Below are 20,978 nucleotides of genomic sequence, written 5' to 3'. Positions count from 1 at the left end.
TATACATGCAACTTTGTCAGAAGGGCACAATATAATCAGGTGTGATTTTAGTTCCACTACTGTTGTCATATAAGATCTCGCGTATTAGTGGAATATTAGGCCGGTTTTCTCACATCAGTGTTTCACAGTCCTAGTATGGGAAAGGTGTGAGGTCTCCTGACCTCAACTTGACAACTTAACATACAGTGGTGGCCAAAAGTATTGGCACCCCTGCAATTCTGTCAAATAATACTCAGTTTCTTCCTGAAAATGATTGCAATCACAAATTCTTTGGTATTATTATCTTCATTTAATTTGCTTGCAAGGAAAAAACACAAAAGAGAATGAAGCAAAAATCAAATCATTGATCATTTCACACAAAACTCCAAAAATGGGCCAGACAAAAGTATTGGCACCCTCAGCCTAATACTTGGTTGCACAACCTTTAGCCAAAATAACTGCGAACAACCGCTTCCGGTAACCATCAATGAGTTTCTTGCAATGCTCTGCTGGAATTGTAGACCATTCTTCTTTGGCAAACTGCTCCAGGTCCCTGATATTTGAAGGGTGCCTTCTCCAAACTGCCATTTTGAGATCTCTCCACAGGTGTTCTATGGGATTCAGGTCTGGACTCATTGCTGGCCACCATAGAAGTCTCCAGTGCTTTCTCTCAAACCATTTTATAGTGCTTTTGGAAGTGTGTTTTGGGTCATTGTCCTGCTGGAAGACCCATGACCTCTGAGGGAGACCCAGCTTTCTCACACTGGGCCCTACATTATGCTGCAAAATTTGTTGGTAGTCTTCAGACTTCATAATGCCATGTATTATCTGACAGAATTGCAGGGGTGCCAATACTTTTGGCCACCACTGTATGCTGGCGATTTCGGGTCAAGGGACCCACAGACGTGCATTGTGGTCTGTACTTTGACTGCAAAACACGGATATGAGAAAGTCCACAGGATCCCCTCTTCCCCAGTTCCATGTTTTTTTTATCATGTATGAGAAAATTAAAGGTTTCTGCTTGATAAATTGTTTTCTCGAGTGCCGCCTTCCTCTACCTTCCATGTGATAAAAGGCTCTTCTATTTCGGGTGAGTACCTGCAATTGCATATTTTGGACTGGCCAGATTGTGAATCCATTGTTCCCTGAATATCTAGAAGGTAGGCGATCTGAACAGTGCCAGTTTCTTTCAGTTTTCACTTCTACCTATATATTACAAACACTCATCACCTTATCCTAGACTAAATCCAAAGGCGGTGAAGGTAGAGATATACGTCCGCGCCGCTGAAAAATCCTCCAATCTGGAACATATAATAAAATCCTTGTTTATTGGTAAATGCCTACGCGTTTCTGGGTGTTCCACACCCCTTCATCAGGGCACCAACAGATATACCTTCACCGCCTTTGGATTTATTCTGGTCCTGTGGGACACCTATTGGAGATCCGCTGCAGCTGCCTTTTATATGTTATGGTAGTTGTGTCCTCACACAACCCAACCAGGTGAGAACCACCGTTTTACTATTATTCCCTATGTCTACAGGTGTAACCCTATTGGGCTTTGCGCTCTCGCTCTCTTTGTATTTTATCCTAGACTGCCATATACGTGCAACGGCATGAAGTATGAGTGAGCCATGATGACGCTAAATGACAAGTTATTAAAAAATACAGTATTTTTAGGATTACAAGACACACTTTTTTTCCCCCCAATTTGAGAGGAAAATGGGGGTGCGTATTATAATTTGAATGTAGCTTACTGGCTACGGTGGAGCAGGGTCACAGGAGGCAGAGTCGCTGTTGCAGGAGGCCGATGGCGGCAGGAGTGGCGCGATGCTGCAGGCCCCAGGTTGGGAGGGTGGGTATCCCGGCAGTGCGAGGCTGCGGGCCTTGGGCTTTCATAAAATGTCGGCGGTGAGGGAGTCCCCTTTCCATTGATTTGGCTGCGGTGGGCTTTTGGAAATGTCTGCCGGAGGCGATGCATGCGCAGATTGAGATCTCGGGAGCCAAGATCAGCTCTCTCTGAGAATTGTAGTTTTGCTCATGACGTGTGCTTGCTCTGTGCTCCTTGTCTGTTAGTCTTTGTTGCTCGACCTAGGATTTGTCTTGCCATCTGTTTGACTAGCCCTTTTGTTGTGATCCTCTACCTTCTAGGAATATTGACCTCGGACTGTTTCCTGACTACGCTTTCATCTCACCCCTCTGTCTATGACATACTCTCTTGGGTTTTGACCTCGGAACTCTTGACAACCTAGCCTCATGGTTTGCTGATTTTGTAATCAGATTTTGGTAATCTCATGTATGAAAATTCTACCAGGTTAAGTACATTCTGGCATCTTGGTATCTGTGCATTTCGATTGTTATTAATAGCACAAAAGTGTTACAACCAACTTATTGTTAAAATTGCAGTCAATCACAAAACACACGGCCGATATTATGTATATATTACCAGTCCATTCTGAAGATCCCATAAAGTTACATAGCTCGTTTTTTCAGCATCACAGTAATTGGAGAGAGCCAAAAAGCTGCCATTGTATGTTAAAGCGGCATTGTGTAAAATAAGCATTGAAGTCTTGTCCTCCAGAGTATGTAGATGGCTGACGGTGTCCAGGCTAAACACACAAAGATGGTGCGCATAGTATGAGCATACTATCACCTGCAAAAAATGAGAGATAGCAGAGGCGTATGTGACTGAACCCAACACTTTATAAAGAAAGTCACTCTAACAGCTGATACATGACAAAAGGCAATGAGGCCAATTCATTAAGGCTGGCATAGCATACATCAATCTTATTGAAGAGCCCACTGGAGTACGATCCACCAAATTCATTAAGAGGTCCACGCCATTTAATTAATTTGACTCATCTCCTCTGTACCTCACCAAAAATTCTACTACAGTCAGTATCTTCTGACGTAAGAAATAAAGTCAGTTTTAATGAATATTACTGTCGGGTTTAGCCATGCCCTATCCCACCCAGACTCCTCCCTGTCTCCACCTATTTTGGCAAAGCTGGCCAAATCTGGTGCAAAAATGCCAAAAGTTACTCAATTTTGCGACTTTTCAAACTGGTTTATGCGCAAACACTTTAATCAATCGGCGCTTAAGAGTAGTGTTGAGCGAATTTGTTCGGCATTTCAAATTCGGGTTCGTGTTCGGGTTCCGTCTTATTCGCGCCAAAAAAACAGCTCCGCCCATGAACATCCCAGATAACTGCGTGACAGCATGGCAAATCAGGGACGTTCATGGGCGGAGCCGATTTTTTGGCGCGAACAAGCTGGAACCCCGAACACGAACCCAAATTTGAAATGCCGAACAAATTCGCTCAACACTACTTAAGAGCCCACTTAGCCAGGTCGATAATAATCAAGAACTAATGTTCTTAGGAACGCTTGTTTCCCGATTATCAGCCTGTTTGAACTATTAAATGTGTAAAAATCATTGTCATTGGCAGCACATCATTTTGTGTAATGAGGACATGTGCTGCCGATAAAATGTCGTACTATGTGCACAGAACAATCGTATTAACAATCGTTCTGTGCACATAGAAGTTCCAATTCCAACTGGTTAATGCCATACAGTGCTACTTACTATGAATACTCCAGCCACTGACTAGATGATAGATGCTGAGGACAACCTCTGATCTTCATTCCCCATCATTTTTCCCTGACCCTTTTTGTGCCATTGGTAATTATTTGCAATCTTTTTGATATTCCTTCTTACCTTTTCATCTTCACTCAGGAGGTACTGATATATGGCATTGTCCTTCTCATTGGCCAGCTGTTCGATTTTCTCAATCTCCTGCTTTATCTCTCTTTCCTTCCTGCGTCGCTTTGCTGTTTTGGTCTCATTGCGTTTTTCCCATGGTGTGAGAATAACTGAAAATTCAATAATATAAAATTGTCTCAAATATAATACTAAGAGCAAGCCAAATAGCACATGTATGGACCAGACTAGCGCATGCAAATTGCGGATGTGATTGGTCAGAGACATTCAGCATCCTATGTGAACGTAGCCTTAGGCATAGTAATTATTTGAAGGGATGCTGTCAGCAGGTTTTTGCTGCTTAATCTGAGACCAGCATAAAGTAGGGGCAGAGAGCCTGATTCCAGGAATCTGTCACTTACTCAGCAGCTTGCTGTTTCTTCAATACAATCAGTGTTTTATCAACAGGAGATCAGTGATGGACTAAGTGTGTATGCAAGGCAAATCAGCTAATATGTGTAACCCCGCCCCCACAAATGATTGGCAGCTAGCTAACAATGAACAGTGTATTCAGAAAGCTGCCAGTTAGAGGCGTCGGAGGGGTTGTATAGACCTCAGCATTCTTACCACTGCTACATCTGCAGCAGAGAAAACAGGGATTCTATCAAAGCTACACCAAGAAGCTCAGTAAGTGACACATCACTGGAATCAGGGTCTCTGCCCCTGCATCAAGCTGTGCTCAGATTACACAGCAAAATCCTATTGACAGATTTCCTTTAAAATAAACACTGCTGTGTTATATCTAATATTTGATACTGCTCATCTGCCGATTATTGCTGTAACTGGATAGCAATAAGTAGCATGTATGTACCTGTCTCCTTCCCTTTCTTCTTTTGCTGCATCACTTTTTTCTGAATATTTTCCTTGGATATGTGATTGTCTGCCAAAATGTCCAGGGACTTGTCCTTAAATTGTGGCCTTAGCCGATCCTTTATGAAACCTGTCTCCATATTCCAAATAACAAAATGATCCCTGTAAAACAGCAACATATAGGGGTTTAACATATATGTAATTGTAGCATTATCACATATTCTGCAGACTATGAGACTTTAGAGAACAAACATGTGATCCTGACTGCTGACCACCATTCGCAAGTAGTGGTCAGAGGAAGGTCTATCTGCTAAAAAATAAAAACATAGGCCTTATTCAAATGTCAGTTCATTTTCACATGCGAAAAAAAATTGACATTTTTTCATCAGTGTGCTGAATTAGATTTTCGTCCATTTTGATCTATATTTCCTTCACTATTTCACGTGTGTAAGTGATCTACAAAGGTCAATGCAGTAGAATGGTGCAATGGAGCATTCATAGGCAAATGCTGCCATCTAGTGGACATAAATAGCTGTTGCAGGGCTGGGACAAAAAGACAAGAGACTTGTGAGGCAGGAAATGCTAGAGACAAGTGACCGGGCTGTGATGCAGGAGAGAAACATAAAAGCTGCAGGGATAAGAATAGGCAGGAAATTGTCCCCTGAACTTGTACCAGTTCACTACCAGTGGAGAAGAAAACTGCGCTTGGTTATAGCCAAGCTTCAAGAGGACTTGTCAGAGAACGCAGAATTAGTACTGCGGTGGGCTAATTGAGGGACGCAGAGTCTTTCCATAAGATAAGATGACTTGTGTACTGGAGTGAAGACCAGAGCGAAGACAGAAGACTGCAGAGGATCGATTGTGTGAGTAGTGGTATCAGTTGTGTAAGCAGAGGATCAATCGCGTGAGCAGAGGATCAATCGTGTGAGCGGAGGATCAATCGTGTGAGCGGAGGATCGATCGTGTGAACAGAGGATCGATCGTGTGAACAGAGGATCGATCGTGTGAACAGAGGATCGATCGTGTGAGCAGTGGTATCAATCGTATGAGCAGAGGATCAATTGTGTGAGCAAAGGATCAATTGTGTGAGCAGAGGATCGATCGTGTGAGCAGTGGTATCAATCGTGTGAGCGGAGGATCAATCGTGTGAGCGGAGGATCAATCGTGTGAGCAGAGGATCGATCGTGTGAGCAGAGGATCGATCGTGTGAGCAGAGGATCGATCGTGTGAGCAGAGGATCGATCGTGTGAGCGGAGGATCAATCGTGTGAGCAGAGGATCGATCGTGTGAGCAGAGGATCGATCGTGTGAGCAGAGGATCGATCGTGTGAGCAGAGGATCGATCGTGTGAGCGGAGGATCAATCGTGTGAGCAGTGGTATCAATCGTGTGAGCAGAGGATCAATTGTGTGAGCGGAGGATCAGTCGTGTGAGCGGAGGATCGATCGTGTGAGCAGAGGATCGATCATGTGAGCAGAGGATCGATCGTGTGAGCAGAAGATCGATCATGTGAGCAGTGGGGAGCATGAGTTTATCTCCACTGAGATTGTAGATGACAGGAGAAGAAGGTCTATCGATGACTAGAACTGCCTGCAGTCTGTGGTGAAAGACCGGAAGGAGGCTTGTGGCCTAGTGGTGTACGTAGTTGGTGAATTCCTGCTGACATCCTGGTGTGCCGTCCATCACTATGAGTGGGAGCGGACTGATTATGTACATTAACACAGATATTCACATACCAAGACATATTGTATTTGTCTTATGTAAACACTGCTGTTTCAGCTTAGTATCATTTTCAGTGCATATCCTATAGTGAGTTGGGAGGCGGATGCTCACCCGAGCTAGTCTAGTAGCTTAAAGTTCAGTGTGTGGAGGAGTCAGTGGCTACATGTTTAAGGGTCAGACAGGGAGAGTTAGTCAATAAATAGAATATTGGCGTTGCACTTTCGGTGTGGTAGCTCTGGGTTTGTTGTTTTCTAGGGCAGGGAGTAGCACCACACTGGTAGCTGTTTGGACCGAGAGAGCTTGCTGTTAACAACTGTTTAGGCTATCTATCTAGTGTTAACACAGGTCGTCATTTTTTCATATTTTGACTTGCCGTGTTAATTGTGTAAATAGTTTAATAAATAATCTGTTCTTTTATAACCATGTGTCCTCTATGCTGCTGCATCTTCATACCTGGTTACACTTGGATGGCATCTGTGTGCTCCTTTTTTGGCACTGACTGACTGATTTGAATAAATGAGTTTGATCAAAATTTGTTTTCTTTTTTTTTTGCCAACTCTGAGCCTCATAAACTATAATGGGTACATGTTCTATCCATGAAACCCACCTAAAGAATATGTATGCGAATAATGGCCGTCTGGATATGGAGTCTTGGGGAAGACATTGTAAGGCAAACAGAAATAGTAAGCTACGTGTCATGTTGCTGATAGTAATTTCAACTTCTCAGTTGTACATGCGAATAAGCCATTGATGGCAAATGACAGACAATTTGTTTTTTAAATCATTCTGCACATGGCCATACCCTGTTTAAGTGTTTTCCATTAAATGTACATACATTATTCCATAGTGTTACCTGTTCTCTGAGAGCCCCAGGAGTAGGCCTTTATCCAGGACCCTGTATTCGTGCTTCGGACAAGGTATAATATAGAGGCCTGTCTGCCGGCGGACATATTTCTTCTTCAGCAAATCATAAGTGAAAAGTGTCTACAGAAAGAAAAACAATATCATATATACCGGTATGTCATCTGACTGGCTTCTTTACACAGATCTTATTGTCCTTCATATGTCAAAGTTCTTTCATCAAAAACATTTATGGACTTCTACTTATTTACCTGAAATATAGGTCTGGGTGTGTCAGTGAATGACGCCATCCCCCTGTCTGTGAGGATATAGAGCTTCATGTCTCTGACTAGTACCATATCGCTGTTCTCCACCAGGCCTCGCTCCACTCGCACCGCGCTGCTTTTACACTTTGATTTTACTATGTTCCACACAGAGATCACCCCGGGCCTCACATTTCGGCAAACCACGTATCTGCCCACAGCAAAGTAGAAGACATTTACAGCACCACATTTTGTTATAGACACACATGGCTGCCTGAGGGAAATGCATTGCTTGTTTTCATTGCTCAGGTACACAGGAATGTATATTGTTTACCATTTTAATAAAATGCAGGAGTTTTTACATTTGTTGGATAAATAGACCATGGCGTTTAAGGCCACGTTCACACTATCAGTATTTGGTCAGTATTTTACCTCAGTATTTGTAGCCAAAACCAGCAGTGGGTGGCGGTGGCTTTCATTATCACCTCTATGCTGATGACACACAGATCTACCTCTCTGGACCCGATATCTCCTCCCTACTAACCAAAATCCTACAATGTCTGCCCGCTATTTCATCCTTCTTCTCTGATAGATTTCTAAAACTTAACATGGACAAAACAGAATTCATCATCTTTCCGCCATCCCATTCACCCCCCTCAACTGACCTATCTATCAATGTCGATGGCTGTCCACTCTCCCCAGTCCCCCAAGCTCGCTGCCTTGGAGTAACCCTGGACTCTGAACTCTCCTTCAAACCACATATCCAAGCCCTTTCCACTTCCTGCCGACTCCAACTCAAAAATATCTCCCGCATCCGCACATTCCTCAACCATGAATCTGCAAAAACACTAGTGCATGCCCTCATTATCTCCCGCCTCGACTACTGCAACCTCCTGCTCTGTGGCCTCCCTTCTAACACTCTTGCACCCCTCCAATCTATCCTATACTCTGCTGCCCGACTAATCCACCTGTCCCCCTGCTATTCCCCGGCCTCTCCTTTCTGTCAATCTCTTCATTGGCTCCCCATTGCTCAGAGACTCCAGTTCAAAACCCTAACCATGGCATACAAAGCCATTCACAACCTGTCTCCTCCATATATATCTGACCTAGTCTCCCGTTACATACCCGCACGCAACCTCCGATCCTCACAAGATCTCCTTCTCTACTCCCCTCTTATCTCCTTCTCCCACAATCGCATACAAGATTTCTCCCGTGCTTCCCCCCTACTCTGGAACTCTCTACCCCAACACATCAGACTCTCGTCGACCGTGGAAACCTTCAAAATGAGCCTGAAGACCCACCTCTTCCGACAAGCCTACAACCTGCAGTAACCACCGCTGCATGACCAGCTCTACCCTCACCTAATGTATCCTCACTAGTGTTGAGCGAACATGCTCAACACTGCTCGGTACTCGCCCGAGCATCACGCTACTCGGGATGTTCGGCGAGCACTGAGCATTTCCGGGTTACTCGGGCGGGAGCTCGGGTCTCCGCCCTGCATGTTTGGCGCTCTTTACAGAGCCAATGAACATGCAGGGATTGCCAGCCAGTCACTGTAATGCTGCAGCCATGTTGGTTGTGGGCATTACAGTGATTGGCTGGCCGCACAGCGTCACCTCGAGTATTTAAAACCGGGCGCCGCCATCTTGGACACAGTCGCTCCAGATTAGACAGTGTAGGGACTGCGCTGCTGATTTAGGGAGAGATATAAACTGCGAAATAGTTAGTGTAGGGTCTGTAAAGGCTGCCAGAACAAACAAACAGTCCTTTTCAGGACTAATATCCATCCCAGATACCAGGCAGGCAGGCTGTATAGGAGACACAGTGGTTATACCAGCAAACGCTGCATTACAGTCCTGTGTGCTCCTGTTGCTGAAATTGCTGGACTTAGCACCAGGTGTCGGGGGCCATGAAAAATCCTTTTTTTTTCATCTAAATCCTCCTTTTTTTTTCCTCCTTCACACTGTACAAATACCCGTCTTCTTAACCTTTTGGTGTATCCCCCTCCCTCCCCCAAAAAAAGCGTGTCTCTGATTTTTCAGACACAAATATAACTGTTGAAAATAGTCTGGTGTAGGCTAGAGAAACAGAAGTGTTGTTTTGCACTTCCACGGTTCAAACCTCTGTATTATCCATTTTGGGCCATTTGTATCTAAAAAAAAAAACAGTTTGAGTGTGTCGCTCACTGTTCAGCCGCAAATATCTCTATTTAAAAAAGTGTGGTATACCCAAGTAAACAATAACTGTGGTTTTGCCATCCCACGGTAAAAAATCTCTATTATTCAGCTTTTGGTATTTTTTTCCGTAAAGAAAAACAGTAGTGTCTCCTGACTGTTGTGACACAAAAATATATCTGTTGAAAATAGTCTTGTGTAGGCCCGACATCCCAGTGTGGTTTCGCAGTTCCACGGGTCAAATCGCTGTACTATCCAGTTTTGGGCCTTTGGTATCTAAAAAAAAAGCAGTTTGAGTGTGTCGCTCACTGTTCAGCCGCAAATTTCTCTATTTAAAAAAGTGTGGTATACCCCAGTAAACAATAACTGTGGTTTTGCCATTCCACAGTAAAAAATCTCTATTATTCAGCTTTTGGTAGTTTTTTCCGTAAAGAAAAACAGTAGTGTCTCCTGACTGTTGTGACACAAAAATATATGTGTTGAAAATAGTCTTGTGTAGGCCCGACATCCCAGTGTGGTTTCGCAGTTCCATGGCTCAAATCGCTGTACTATCCAGTTTTGGGCCTTTGGTATCTAAAAAAAAAGCAGTTTGAGTGTGTCGCTCACTGTTCAGCCGCAAATATCTCTATTTTAAAAAGTGTGGTATATCCCAGTAAACAATAACTGTGGTTTTGCCATCCCACGGTAAAAAATCTCTATTATTCAGCTTTTGGTATTTTTTTCCGTAAAGAAAAACAGTAGTGTCTCCTGACTGTTGTGACACAAAAATATATCTGTTGAAAATAGTCTTGTGTAGGCCCGACATCCCAGTGTGGTTTAGCAGTTCCACGGGTCAAATCGCTGTACTATCCAGTTTTGGGCCTTTGGTATCTAAAAAAAAAGCAGTTTGAGTGTGTCGCTCACTGTTCAGCAGCAAATATCTCTATTTAAAAAAGTGTGGTATACCCCAGTAAACAATAACTGTGGTTTTGCCATCCCACGGTAAAAAATCTCTATTATTCAGCTTTTGGTAGTTTTTTCCGTAAAGAAAAACAGTAGTGTCTCCTGACTGTTGTGACACAAAAATATATCTGTTGAAAATAGTCTTGTGTAGGCCCGACATCCCAGTGTGGTTTCGCAGTTCCATGGGTCAAATCGCTGTACTATCCAGTTTTGGGCCTTTGGTATCTAAAAAAAAAGCAGTTTGAGTGTGTCGCTCACTGTTTAGCCGCAAATATCTCTATTTTAAAAAGTGTGGTATATCCCAGTAAACAATAACTGTGGTTTTGCCATCCCACGGTAAAAAATCTCTATTATTCAGCTTTTGGCAGTTTTTTCTGTAAAGAAAAACAGTAGTGTCTCCTGACTGTTGTGACACAAAAATATATCTGTTGAAAATAGTCTTGTGTAGGCCCGACATCCCAGTGTGGTTTCGCAGTTCCACGGGTCAAATCGCTGTACTTTCCAGTTTTGGGCCTTTGGTATCTAAAAAAAAAGCAGTTTGAGTGTGTCGCTCACTGTTCAGCAGCAAATATCTCTATTTAAAAAAGTGTGGTATACCCCAGTAAACAATAACTGTGGCTTTGCCATCCCACGGTAAAAAATCTCTATTATTCAGCTTTTGGTAGTTTTTTCCGTAAAGAAAAACAGTAGTGTCTCCTGACTGTTGTGACACAAAAATATATCTGTTGAAAATAGTCTTGTGTAGGCCCGACATCCCAGTGTGGTTTCGCAGTTCCACGGGTCAAATCGCTGTACTATCCAGTTTTGGGCCTTTGGTATCTAAAAAAAAAGCAGTTTGAGTGTGTCGCTCACTGTTCAGCCACAAATATCTCTATTTAAAAAAGTGTGGTATACCCCAGTAAACAATAACTGTGGTTTTCCTCTTCCACGGTTCTAATCTACTCTTTATTACCCTTTTTCCATTGATAGTGCAAGTGTAAGCTATTTTACTTCATTTACAATGGGTAAGGCGCGTGGCAAGGGACGTGGAAGTGGACGTTCTGGTGATGGTTCGTGCAGAGGACGGGGCCGTGGCCAAGGTGAAAATGTGCCACAAGCAACAGCCACATCTTCTCGCTCCCACTTCTTGACCGAATTACTAGGAAAGCACAGAACAACACCAGTATTGAGAACTGATCAGTGTGAACAGGTTATTAATTGGATAGCAGATAATACTTCCAGTTATCTGGGCACCACCACCTCCGGTCTGTCTTCCACATGGTCAACTCTTAGTAGCCGTGAGTCTCGACCGCATACTCCTCCTCACCCTGATGCTCCTTCCTCCCACCATGCCGAGTGTCGTCAGACAGCAAGTGATCCCACACTTGGACACTCTGAAGAGCTGTTCACTGGTCCATTTCCATATTTGGGCCCCTCGCCTGATACGCTTGAAGTGGTGGAAGAGGAGATCCCATGTTGCGATGCCCAAATATTTGAACAGCCACGGCCACAGGAAGTCGACGTTGGAAATCTGTCACAAGAGGTGGACGATGACGAGACACAATTGCCAGGAAGTGAGGAGGAGGATCGTGGTGCGCAAGTGGAAGAGGAGGAGGTTGTGGATGATCTAGTAACTGACCCAACGTGGAAGGAGGACATGCAGAGTGAGGCCAGCAGCACACAGGGGGAGGGAGGCAGAGTACCCCAACAGGCAGGAAGAAGCAGTGTGGTGGCCGCAGACAGAAGGCAGGCAACCGTTCCCCGTAACACCAACACGAGGGACGTTGCCAGTACAAGCAGTAGGTCTTCCAGAGTCTGGAATTTTTTAAAGACTCTGCTGATAACCCCAAAAAGGCCATATGTTCCACCTGCCATGCCAGCATCAGCAGGGGTGACAAAACTACCAGCCTGACCACCACCAGCATGATCAGGAACATGGCAGCAAAGCACCCGACTTTGTGGGGCGAAACCCAGGGTCCACGACCAGTGTCAGCGGGTGTCACCACTGCTTCTTCCACTGTTGTGCGTGCAATAGAACCCCCTGTTGTGTGTGCAAGGCAATCCCCTGCCCATACTGCATGTAAAGATGCCCCCTCCTCTCAGTCTTCACTTGTTATGGCAGTTTCTCAAGAAACAGCATCAACGTCCACATCCACGTCCCACCGCAGTGTTCAATTGTCCATATCCCAGACCTTTGAACGAAAGCGGAAATTCGCAGCTAACGCCCCACAGGCCACAGTCCTTAATTCGCACATTTCACGACTGCTTGCGTTGGAAATGCTGCCTTTTAGGCTAGTGGAGACGGAATCCTTCCGCAATCTTATGGCAGTGGCCGTCCCTCGGTACTCGGTCCCCAGCCGACACTATTTTGCCCGGTGTGCCATCCCCGCACTACACAAGCACGTGTCCCAAAGCATCTGCCATGCCCTCAACAACGCAGTTACTGGGAGAGTCCACCTGACAATGGACACGTGGACAAGTGCTTGTGGCCAGGGACGGTACATCTCTCTGACGGCACACTGGGTAAACATAGTGGAAGCCGGGTCCCAGTCGGACCTTGGGACGGAACACATCCTCCCCACACCGAGGATTGCGGGCCCTATGTCAGTCAGAGTTGCCCCCACAGTGTACAGCTCCTGCACATCCTCCTCCTCCTCCTCATGTTCAGCCTCCATCTCAGATATCACCACATCAGTTACAACCTGGAAGCATTGCAGTACTGCCTCCGCCAAGCGGCAACAGGCTGTGCTGAAACTCATAAGCTTAGGTGATAAACCTCACACTGCTTGTGAGTTGTGGACAGCTGTGAAAGAGCAGGCAGATCTGTGGCTGAGACCGCTGAACCTACATTCCGGCTACAGCTTCCGCCGCCCTTGCTGTGTTGCAACAGCGTTTGCAGCTTCCGGCACACCGACTGGTGTGTGATGTCCCCACACGTTGGAACTCTACCCTCCACATGTTGCAAAGGATTTGTGAGCAGAAGAGAGCAGTTGTGGAGTACCAGCTGCAACAAGGCCGTCGATATTCAGGTCAGACTCCACACATAAGACCTCAGTGTAGCATCGGCGTCTCTGCCCCGTTCTAGGCAGAGACGCCGTCCCTCTCACCTCCCCGCTCCTGGCGCGGCGTCCTCCAGCGCTGCTCTCCCCGCTGCTTCCGGCGCGCGCTCCTTCCCCGGCAGTGTGCTTAGGGCGCGCGCGCACGCGCTCCCCCTCTCTTAAAGGGACCGCGCGCGCCGTCCTAAGGAGTCCCCGGCCAATTGCCGGAGGACCTCCCATATAAAGGGCACCTCCTCCAAAATGGAGGTGCCCGAGCAATGTTGTTTGCACCTGTGTCTCACCTGTGCTTCAGCCCTCAGGTCCCGTTGCCAGTTACCTGCCAGTTACCTGCCAGATTCCTGCCAGCTTGCTGCCTTTGTCCTGCCTGATATCCAGTCACCTGCCTGCTAGCCTGAGGTCCGACGGTCTGCCTTCCAACTCCTGTCAGTCTGTCTATGGACCAGCTTGCCCGCTCACCTGGGAGCGCACACCTGTTACCTGCCTGCTAGCCTACCTGGAGGCTCTGCCGTCACGTGCTGTGACCATCTGCCTTTCCAGAGACTCCTGCCCGCTCACCTGGGAGCGCACACCTGTTACCTGCCTGCTAGCCTACCTGGAGGCTCTGCCGTCACGTGCTGTCACCATCTGCCTTTCCAGAGACTCCTGCCCGCTCACCTGGGAGCGCCCACCTGTTACCTGCCTGCTAGCCTACCTGGAGGCTTCGCCGTCATGTGCTGTGACCACCTACCATTCCAGAGACTCTCGCTTGCTCACCTGGGAGCACACATCTACCATCTGCCTGCTAGCCTACCCGGAGGCTCTGCCATCACAGGTCGTACCTACCCTTTACCCAGAGACTGCCCCGGTCACTTGCCGTAACTCCCTGCCCGTTCATCCAGAGACTGCCCCGGTCACTTGCCGTAACTCCCTGCCCGTTCATCCAGAGACTGCCCCGGTCACTTGCCGTGACCTCCTGCCCGTTCTTCCAGAGACTGCCCCGGTCACTTGCCGTGACCTCCAGCCCGTCCACTCAGAGACTGTCCCGGTCACCTGCTGTGACTGCCTGCCCGTCATCCCTGATTGCCACCCGCTCCCTTACAAGGACCGCCCCCTTGTATAGTAGCTCAGAGGTTCCGCCTCCCAGACCCGTTACACTCAGGAGTGGACCTGGATGTCTGACATATGTACCATCCTGACAAACTTTGAGGAGGCCACCAAGATGGTGAGTGGCGATGACGCCATCATTAGTGTCAGCATCCCACTTGTCTGTCTTTTGCAACGCTCTCTGCAGAGAATTAAAGAGGAGGCATTGCAGCCAGAGTATGATGAGATGGATCAAGAAGCCGTAGCGGGTGATTACACACAGCCCAGCCTCATCTCATCCCAACGTGCATTGGGGGACAATGAGGGAGAGGAGGAGGAGGAGGAGGAGGAGGAAGAACAGGAGCTGCCATCATGCGTTGTAGACGGTAGTACCTGTACAAGTGTCATACCGTCGGTTCAGCGTGGGTGGCCTGAGGACAGGGGGGAGGAGGAAGAGGAGGAGGAAGAGGAGAGCATGGTCAGTCGTCATCTTGGTGAGGACACGGAAATCTTGCCCGTTACCAGACTGGCACGCATGGCTGACTTTATGTTACGCTGCCTTAACCGTGACCCTCGCGTTGTCAAAATGTTGGGTGACAGTCATTACTGGTTAGTGACACTTGTAGACCCCCGCTACAAGGAGAACTTTCACTCTCTTATTCCTGAGGTGGAGAGGTCTACAAAAATGGGGCAGTACCAGAAGGCCCTTGCTGCAGAACTCTTAAAAAAATTCCCATCTGAACACTCTAGCGGCAGAGGTCACAGTTCGTTGCCCAACCAAGGCGTACAGGCGAGAGAGATGCAACTCCAATCCAGCAGAGGCAGGGGAACACTGTCAACGTTCTGGGACAGTTTTCTGACACCCGCCCAGCTTACAGGCCCTGAGGCGCGGGGTACTCTCACAAGGAGTGGAAAGTTTCAAAAGATGGTGAGGGAGTACCTTGCCGACCGTACCAGCGTCCTCCGTGATTCCTCTGTGCCTTTTAATTATTGGGTATCCAAGCTGGACACTTGGAATGAACTCGCTCTGTACGCCTTGGAGGTCCTGGCCTGCCCTGCCGCTAGCATGTTATCGGAGCGTGTTTTTAGTGCCGCTGGGTGAATTATAACTGATAAGCACACTCGCCTGTCAACTGACAATGCTGACAAGCTGACCCTTATCAAAATGAACAAGGGCTGGATTGGGCCAGACTTCTCATCACCACCAAATGACAGCAGAGTAACATAAAGTCAAATCCACTGTGTTATTTCGGGAGGTGTATTCACATGCACCGCTTCACACCCACACATGGGTATACGCTTCTTCGTTTCGGCTGTTTTATCTTCTTCTCCTTATCCTCAGCCTCCACCACCACTATACCACCAGGGTGCCAGCATTGCAAGTTCCTCCGTCCTTATTTTTGGCAGCTTTTGCTTGCAAGGCATAAGCAAATACTATGGGACACCCACTCCCCAATAATGGGACTTATGTTTGTAATATGCTGTACTGCATGGCTCTTGTAAGGGGCATTGCAAGTTGCTCGGTCCTAATTTTTGGCAGCTTTTGCTTGGAAAGCATAAGCAAATACTATGGGACACCCACTCCCCAATAATGGGACTTATGTTTGTAATATGCTGTACTGCATGGCTCTTGTAAGGGGCATTGCAAGTTGCTCCGTCCTAATTTTTGGCAGCTTTTTCTTGGAAAGCATAAGCAAATACTATGGGACACCCACTCCCCAATAATGGGACTTATGTTTGTAATATGCTGTACTGCATGTGACGCGCCCCCTGGGCCGTGTGTACACGTGTGTGGGATACCCGGTGCCGGGTCTCTGGGGTCTGTAGTCTCCGTGGCGGTGACCCGATCCCGTGGCTCAGGCTGGTCAAACCAGTGGCAGTCTTTCTTAGGTTTTGAGGTTAATTATCCGACTGCGCCACCCGTGGATTGCGGTCAGGGAGTACCACCGCTGCGAGGCAGACCGCTGAGGCTGGTGTTGTGTGCGCAGCAGAGAATGGGATATCTCCCCACGGGAGGAGTATAGCCTCAGGGCAGTGAGTGTGGATGATGGGGGTGATGGTACACGAGCGCAGCAGGAACGACTCAGAGTCTTTGCAGTGCAGTTCAGGGTCTTTACTGATGACTATAAGGTAGACCCTCCCGGGAGTACTGGCTAGCATAAGAGGCCTGGTCAGTCTGTGAGCAAGCAGGAGTTCCCCTGGCCAGGTGGAGTTGTAGGCCTCCCCGTCTGTCTGCACTCTTCCTGGCTACCTTGCTGTAAGCGGGTAGAAGTAGCCCACGTCCCTGAGTGTACCGTGTAGTGCTCACCCGTATGGCTGGTGACTTGGGGCCTTCTGTAAGCCTCGGCTCCACGACAGCGGTGCTGGTCCCTTGCTTGTGACTGAGCCTCCGGGCTTCTATGGCCAGAGGACCTGAAATCCCCTGCTGGCTGGTTTCTGCTGCTGGATATATAAGTCCTCACAGCCTCGGACTCCTGTGTCCGGTTCCTATTGTCTTCTGCCAGGGCGAGCTCTGCTCAGCTTCCAGCCCCTGGTCTTTAGCTCCTAGCTCCTACAGAGCTCCTTGCTGTTACTTTCCCTTGCTCTCACTCTGACTCTGACTGTTCTCTGTTCTCTGACTCACTCAACCCCGCCCCAGATCCAGTTTATAAGGGCAGAATTCTCCCCTCCCAGGACTGGGGCAGGAGGATGTTGCATGTTTAAGGGATCCTGACCAGGAAACCTCCCACTTGCTCTCCGACTTAATATCTCTATTACTGTGGTGACCAGACCCTTGGGGTGCCACACATGGCTCTTGTAAGGGGCATTGCAGTTCCTCATAATTTTTGGAAAGCCTTCCATTCACTGCTTAGGCCAACAGTGCACAGGAGACCCAGTTGCTATAAATGGAAAAAAAGGTTTAGTTAACGCCCTCTGACCTCCATGTAATTTCCAAGGGGCATTGGAGTGCCTCGAAATTTTTGGTAGGCATTGCACTCACTGTATGCCCTATAACTGTGTAGCTGAACCGCTCCTTTTGTTACAGAAACATATCCTACAAGACATATCTGGTTGACTGGCCTGAAATTGATGTGAATGGTCCCTGTTCCTCCTGCTCTTTCTCCTTTGCCACTACCTCATCCATCATTTATCACCTGAAGCTTTGTTTTAACGGGAGTCATAGAACTTGGATAGTAGCAGGAAAACATCCAGCAATCCTCGGAGGAGGTAGGATATGCGCCAAAACGCTGACCACCTCAGGCCTAGCCGCTACTACATACATGCGCTTGCATTACAACAAAACAAAGCAGATGCTAACTTCTATCATCCTCATCATGCTCCTCACCTTGGCGCTCTCAACTCCCCTGATGGAGAAGCCAGGGCCCACCGGAGGAGTCTGATAGTCCGGTGGGCTCGGCCAATGCTGCCCTAAAGCAGGCCAGGCTAAGAAAAGTGTGGGAAAGGTTACCGAGACAAATAGGGGTGGCTGGGGACCGAGTATGGACACCTGGCCACCCCCTGGAGGCTGGGGAGCAAGCGGGGACACCCGGCCACCAGGCGGCTGGGGACTGAGTATGGATACCAGGCCGCCGACACAGCCATGACGTGGTGGCCAGATTCCGCCTCCACATGCCTAAAAGGCCCAATTTCAAGTTCAAGCAAGCAAGCAGTATGGTATTGCAGCCTGGGGGTGGGTGGGTGGCAGGCTGCATACTTGCGCTTGTATTGCAAGGAATGGGGGAGGTACAATTGAACACTGTCCTGGGACTAGAACTTGCATGGGGATAGTTGCAAGTCTGCATCTTCTGATGCGGCAAGGATCACTTATGATGGGCTCACTTTTAGACAGTGACCTGGGAGTCAGAGATGCTTCCCGGGGTCTTCCCCATGCTGTTCCCATGTCTTTTCAGCACTTTATGCATGTGTCACACAGCACATGGCCAGATAAGGTTGTAAAATGTTAAAATGACATTTCCCGGTGAATGCATTTGTCATAGTTGAAAGCAATACAAAAGTGCAAAAACGCATAAAAAATGCTACTTATGAACATAGCCGAAGGTGTGGAGGAGTATTTTTGTTTTTGGTCATTTATTTTAACTTATACACAAGTCTTTTCCCTGGAAAGGATGTTCCTTAACATATTTCACAGGAAAAAGTTTCACTTTCGATTTTGAACGTTTTATTGTGAGCCCGTAAAAGTGGCTTAATACCTCTGACCACGTTGTTGACAGCAGTGACCTGGGGGTCAGAAATGCTTCCTGGGGCGATCCCCATGCTGTCCCCATGTCATTTGAGCACTGTCACTATCGTTTTGGGCACTTGTTAGGCTTTTAAAAGACTGCCGGGGGTGCCACCGCAAAAATGCTCAAGTCTCCCATAGACTAACATTGGGCTCGTTGCTCGGGTCGAGCACCCGCGTATCACGGCGAGCTCGGCCCGAGCTTCGAGCACCCGAGCATTTTAGCGCTCGCTCAACACTAATCCTCACCCATCCCTAATAGATTGTGAGCCCTCGCGGGCAGGGTCCTCGCTCCTCCTGTACCAGTCGCTGTCACATTGTGTTCAAGATTATTGTACTTGTTTTTTATTATGTGCACCCCCTTTTCACATGTAAAGCGCCATGGAATAAATGGCGCTATAACAATAAATAATAATAATAATAATAATAAATCCAGAAGTGGTGACGTGTTTCTATTATACTTTTCCTCTGATTGTTCCACTCCTGGTTTTGGCTTACAAATACTGAGATAAAATACTGACCAAATACTGAATGTGTGAACGTGGCCTAAAAGGCAAATAATTCTGTGTCAGGACCTTGATAATAATTGGAGCGAGCAGGATTCAATTATCATATAACATAAAGGGATATTCCAGTTTTAGCAGAAAAATGCTTTATTTTAAAAATGTATGCAGGTTTTAACATACTCTCTGTATCAATTATTCATGGCGTTAGGATCTCTGCTTGCTGTCAATAATAATCTCCATTTTTATTTCAAGCGGACAAAATCATATATACCAACACTATGACTAGCAGTATCATTGTAGATATATAAATAGGATCTTCCTGATATTTTAGCTCAAGATTAAGAAATTACCTGGGAAAATTCTTCATCGTAACAATCTCTTGGATCCCATTGGCTACCTTTGCATTGTTCATGCTGGCCGTCAGAGACTGGTCATTTATACGGTTGGCTAAATTCCAAGATCGTAAGACATTCTCTCCTTCACAGAAAGCAAGGCAGTACCGGAGATCAAAGCAGACTCCTAGAACATTTCACGCATATATGTTAAGATGACATCTGTATACATGAGATATGTATGTAAAATTTTAGAGCCACGCTTTAATATTCAGTTACTAAATCTCCTAAGTCTATAGATCTCCTGTATTTTCCTACTTCCTTCTTCTAGGTTTGGATAATTAGATCCTGAATGCCACAAATTGGACAACCCCTTCTCAATACCTATGGTTCCTTCCTGTAAAATAATAACACCTATAATCACCCCCAGGTGCCGGCGCTGTTCCAGTAGTGTCGTCATTGGCTCTCCTGGGGATTGTATAACAATGCATAACAATGTCCTTGTGGCCAATCAGCACTGGCTTCACACTCCCCACCTTCGGACAGATCACATGCATATACATCCAGAGGAAGTGAGCGCTGCTGCTCTCTCACTTCTTCTGGATGTATGTGATCCGTCTTAAAGAGATGAGTGTGAAGCCAGCAGTAACTGGCTGCAGGGATCACTTGACACAACAATGTCACGCAATCCCTGGGAGAGACAGTGCAGACACCACTGTAGCAGCAGCAGCACCGGAGGTGAGTATGGGTGTTATTATTTTACAAGGTGGAAACATAGAGATTGAGAAGGGGTTGTCCAAATAATGGAAAACCCCTTTAAAGAGATGCTGCCACTTGCTAAAAATAGAATTAGACTTACCGGTAATTCGGTTTCTAATAACTCACCACGACAGCACCAAAGGAGGATGTCAAACCACCCTAATAGGGACAGGAAACACAAAGAGGTTAAATAGCCCCTACCTCATCCTCCCTCCAGTGTTTTTATAAAGGACCACACAAGTATGGATCCTTCAAATTATATTTATTCAAATTAAATGATTGACTAACCAAGCCTGGGAGGGAATTACCAGTGCTGTCGTGGTGGGTTATTAGAAACCGAATTACCGGTAAGTCTAATTCTATTTTCTCCAATAACCCCCCACGACAGCATCAAAGGAGGGGTACCAAAGACTCATGTTTAGGGAGGGACAATGGCCTGAAGCACTTTCCGCCCAAAGGCCAAATCTTTAATGGACATTAAATTAAGTTTGTAATGCTTGGTGAAGGTATGGACCGAGGACCATGTAGCTGCTCTACATATCTGCTCGAGGGAAGCGCTAGCCTTTTCTGCCCATGA

At 46.8% G+C, this 20,978-nt stretch overlaps 1 protein-coding gene and 1 long non-coding RNA gene across 4 annotated transcripts in view; one reads left to right on the top strand and one right to left on the bottom strand.

Annotated features, from left to right (window-relative positions):
• Positions 1-20,978, bottom strand: part of LOC141156629 (uncharacterized) — a 225,604-nt gene that overhangs the window by 11,652 nt on the left and 192,974 nt on the right. For all 3 annotated transcript variants that reach the window (XM_073642828.1, XM_073642822.1, XM_073642836.1), the window contains 6 exons: positions 19,661-19,829; positions 7,379-7,580; positions 7,120-7,250; positions 4,548-4,708; positions 3,695-3,849; positions 2,423-2,629 (listed from right to left, as the gene is read on the bottom strand). In XM_073642828.1, coding sequence (XP_073498929.1) covers positions 2,423-2,629; positions 3,695-3,849; positions 4,548-4,708; positions 7,120-7,250; positions 7,379-7,580; positions 19,661-19,829 — 1,025 coding nt within the window. The remainder of the gene's footprint in view (positions 1-2,422; positions 2,630-3,694; positions 3,850-4,547; positions 4,709-7,119; positions 7,251-7,378; positions 7,581-19,660; positions 19,830-20,978) is intronic.
• Positions 5,100-6,145, top strand: LOC141172179 (uncharacterized). Its single transcript, XR_012252430.1, has 2 exons — positions 5,100-5,661; positions 5,723-6,145. It is a non-coding gene; the product is annotated as an uncharacterized lncRNA (long non-coding RNA).

The sequence above is a fragment of the Phyllobates terribilis genome, unplaced genomic scaffold (genome assembly GCF_046119375.1).
Source record: "Phyllobates terribilis strain yellow unplaced genomic scaffold, ASM4611937v1 Scaffold_1__5_contigs__length_1240528914, whole genome shotgun sequence".
Lineage (NCBI taxonomy): Eukaryota > Metazoa > Chordata > Amphibia > Anura > Dendrobatidae > Phyllobates > Phyllobates terribilis.
Note: the sequence above shows the minus strand (reverse complement) of the source record. Positions and strands in the feature narration are given on the sequence as shown.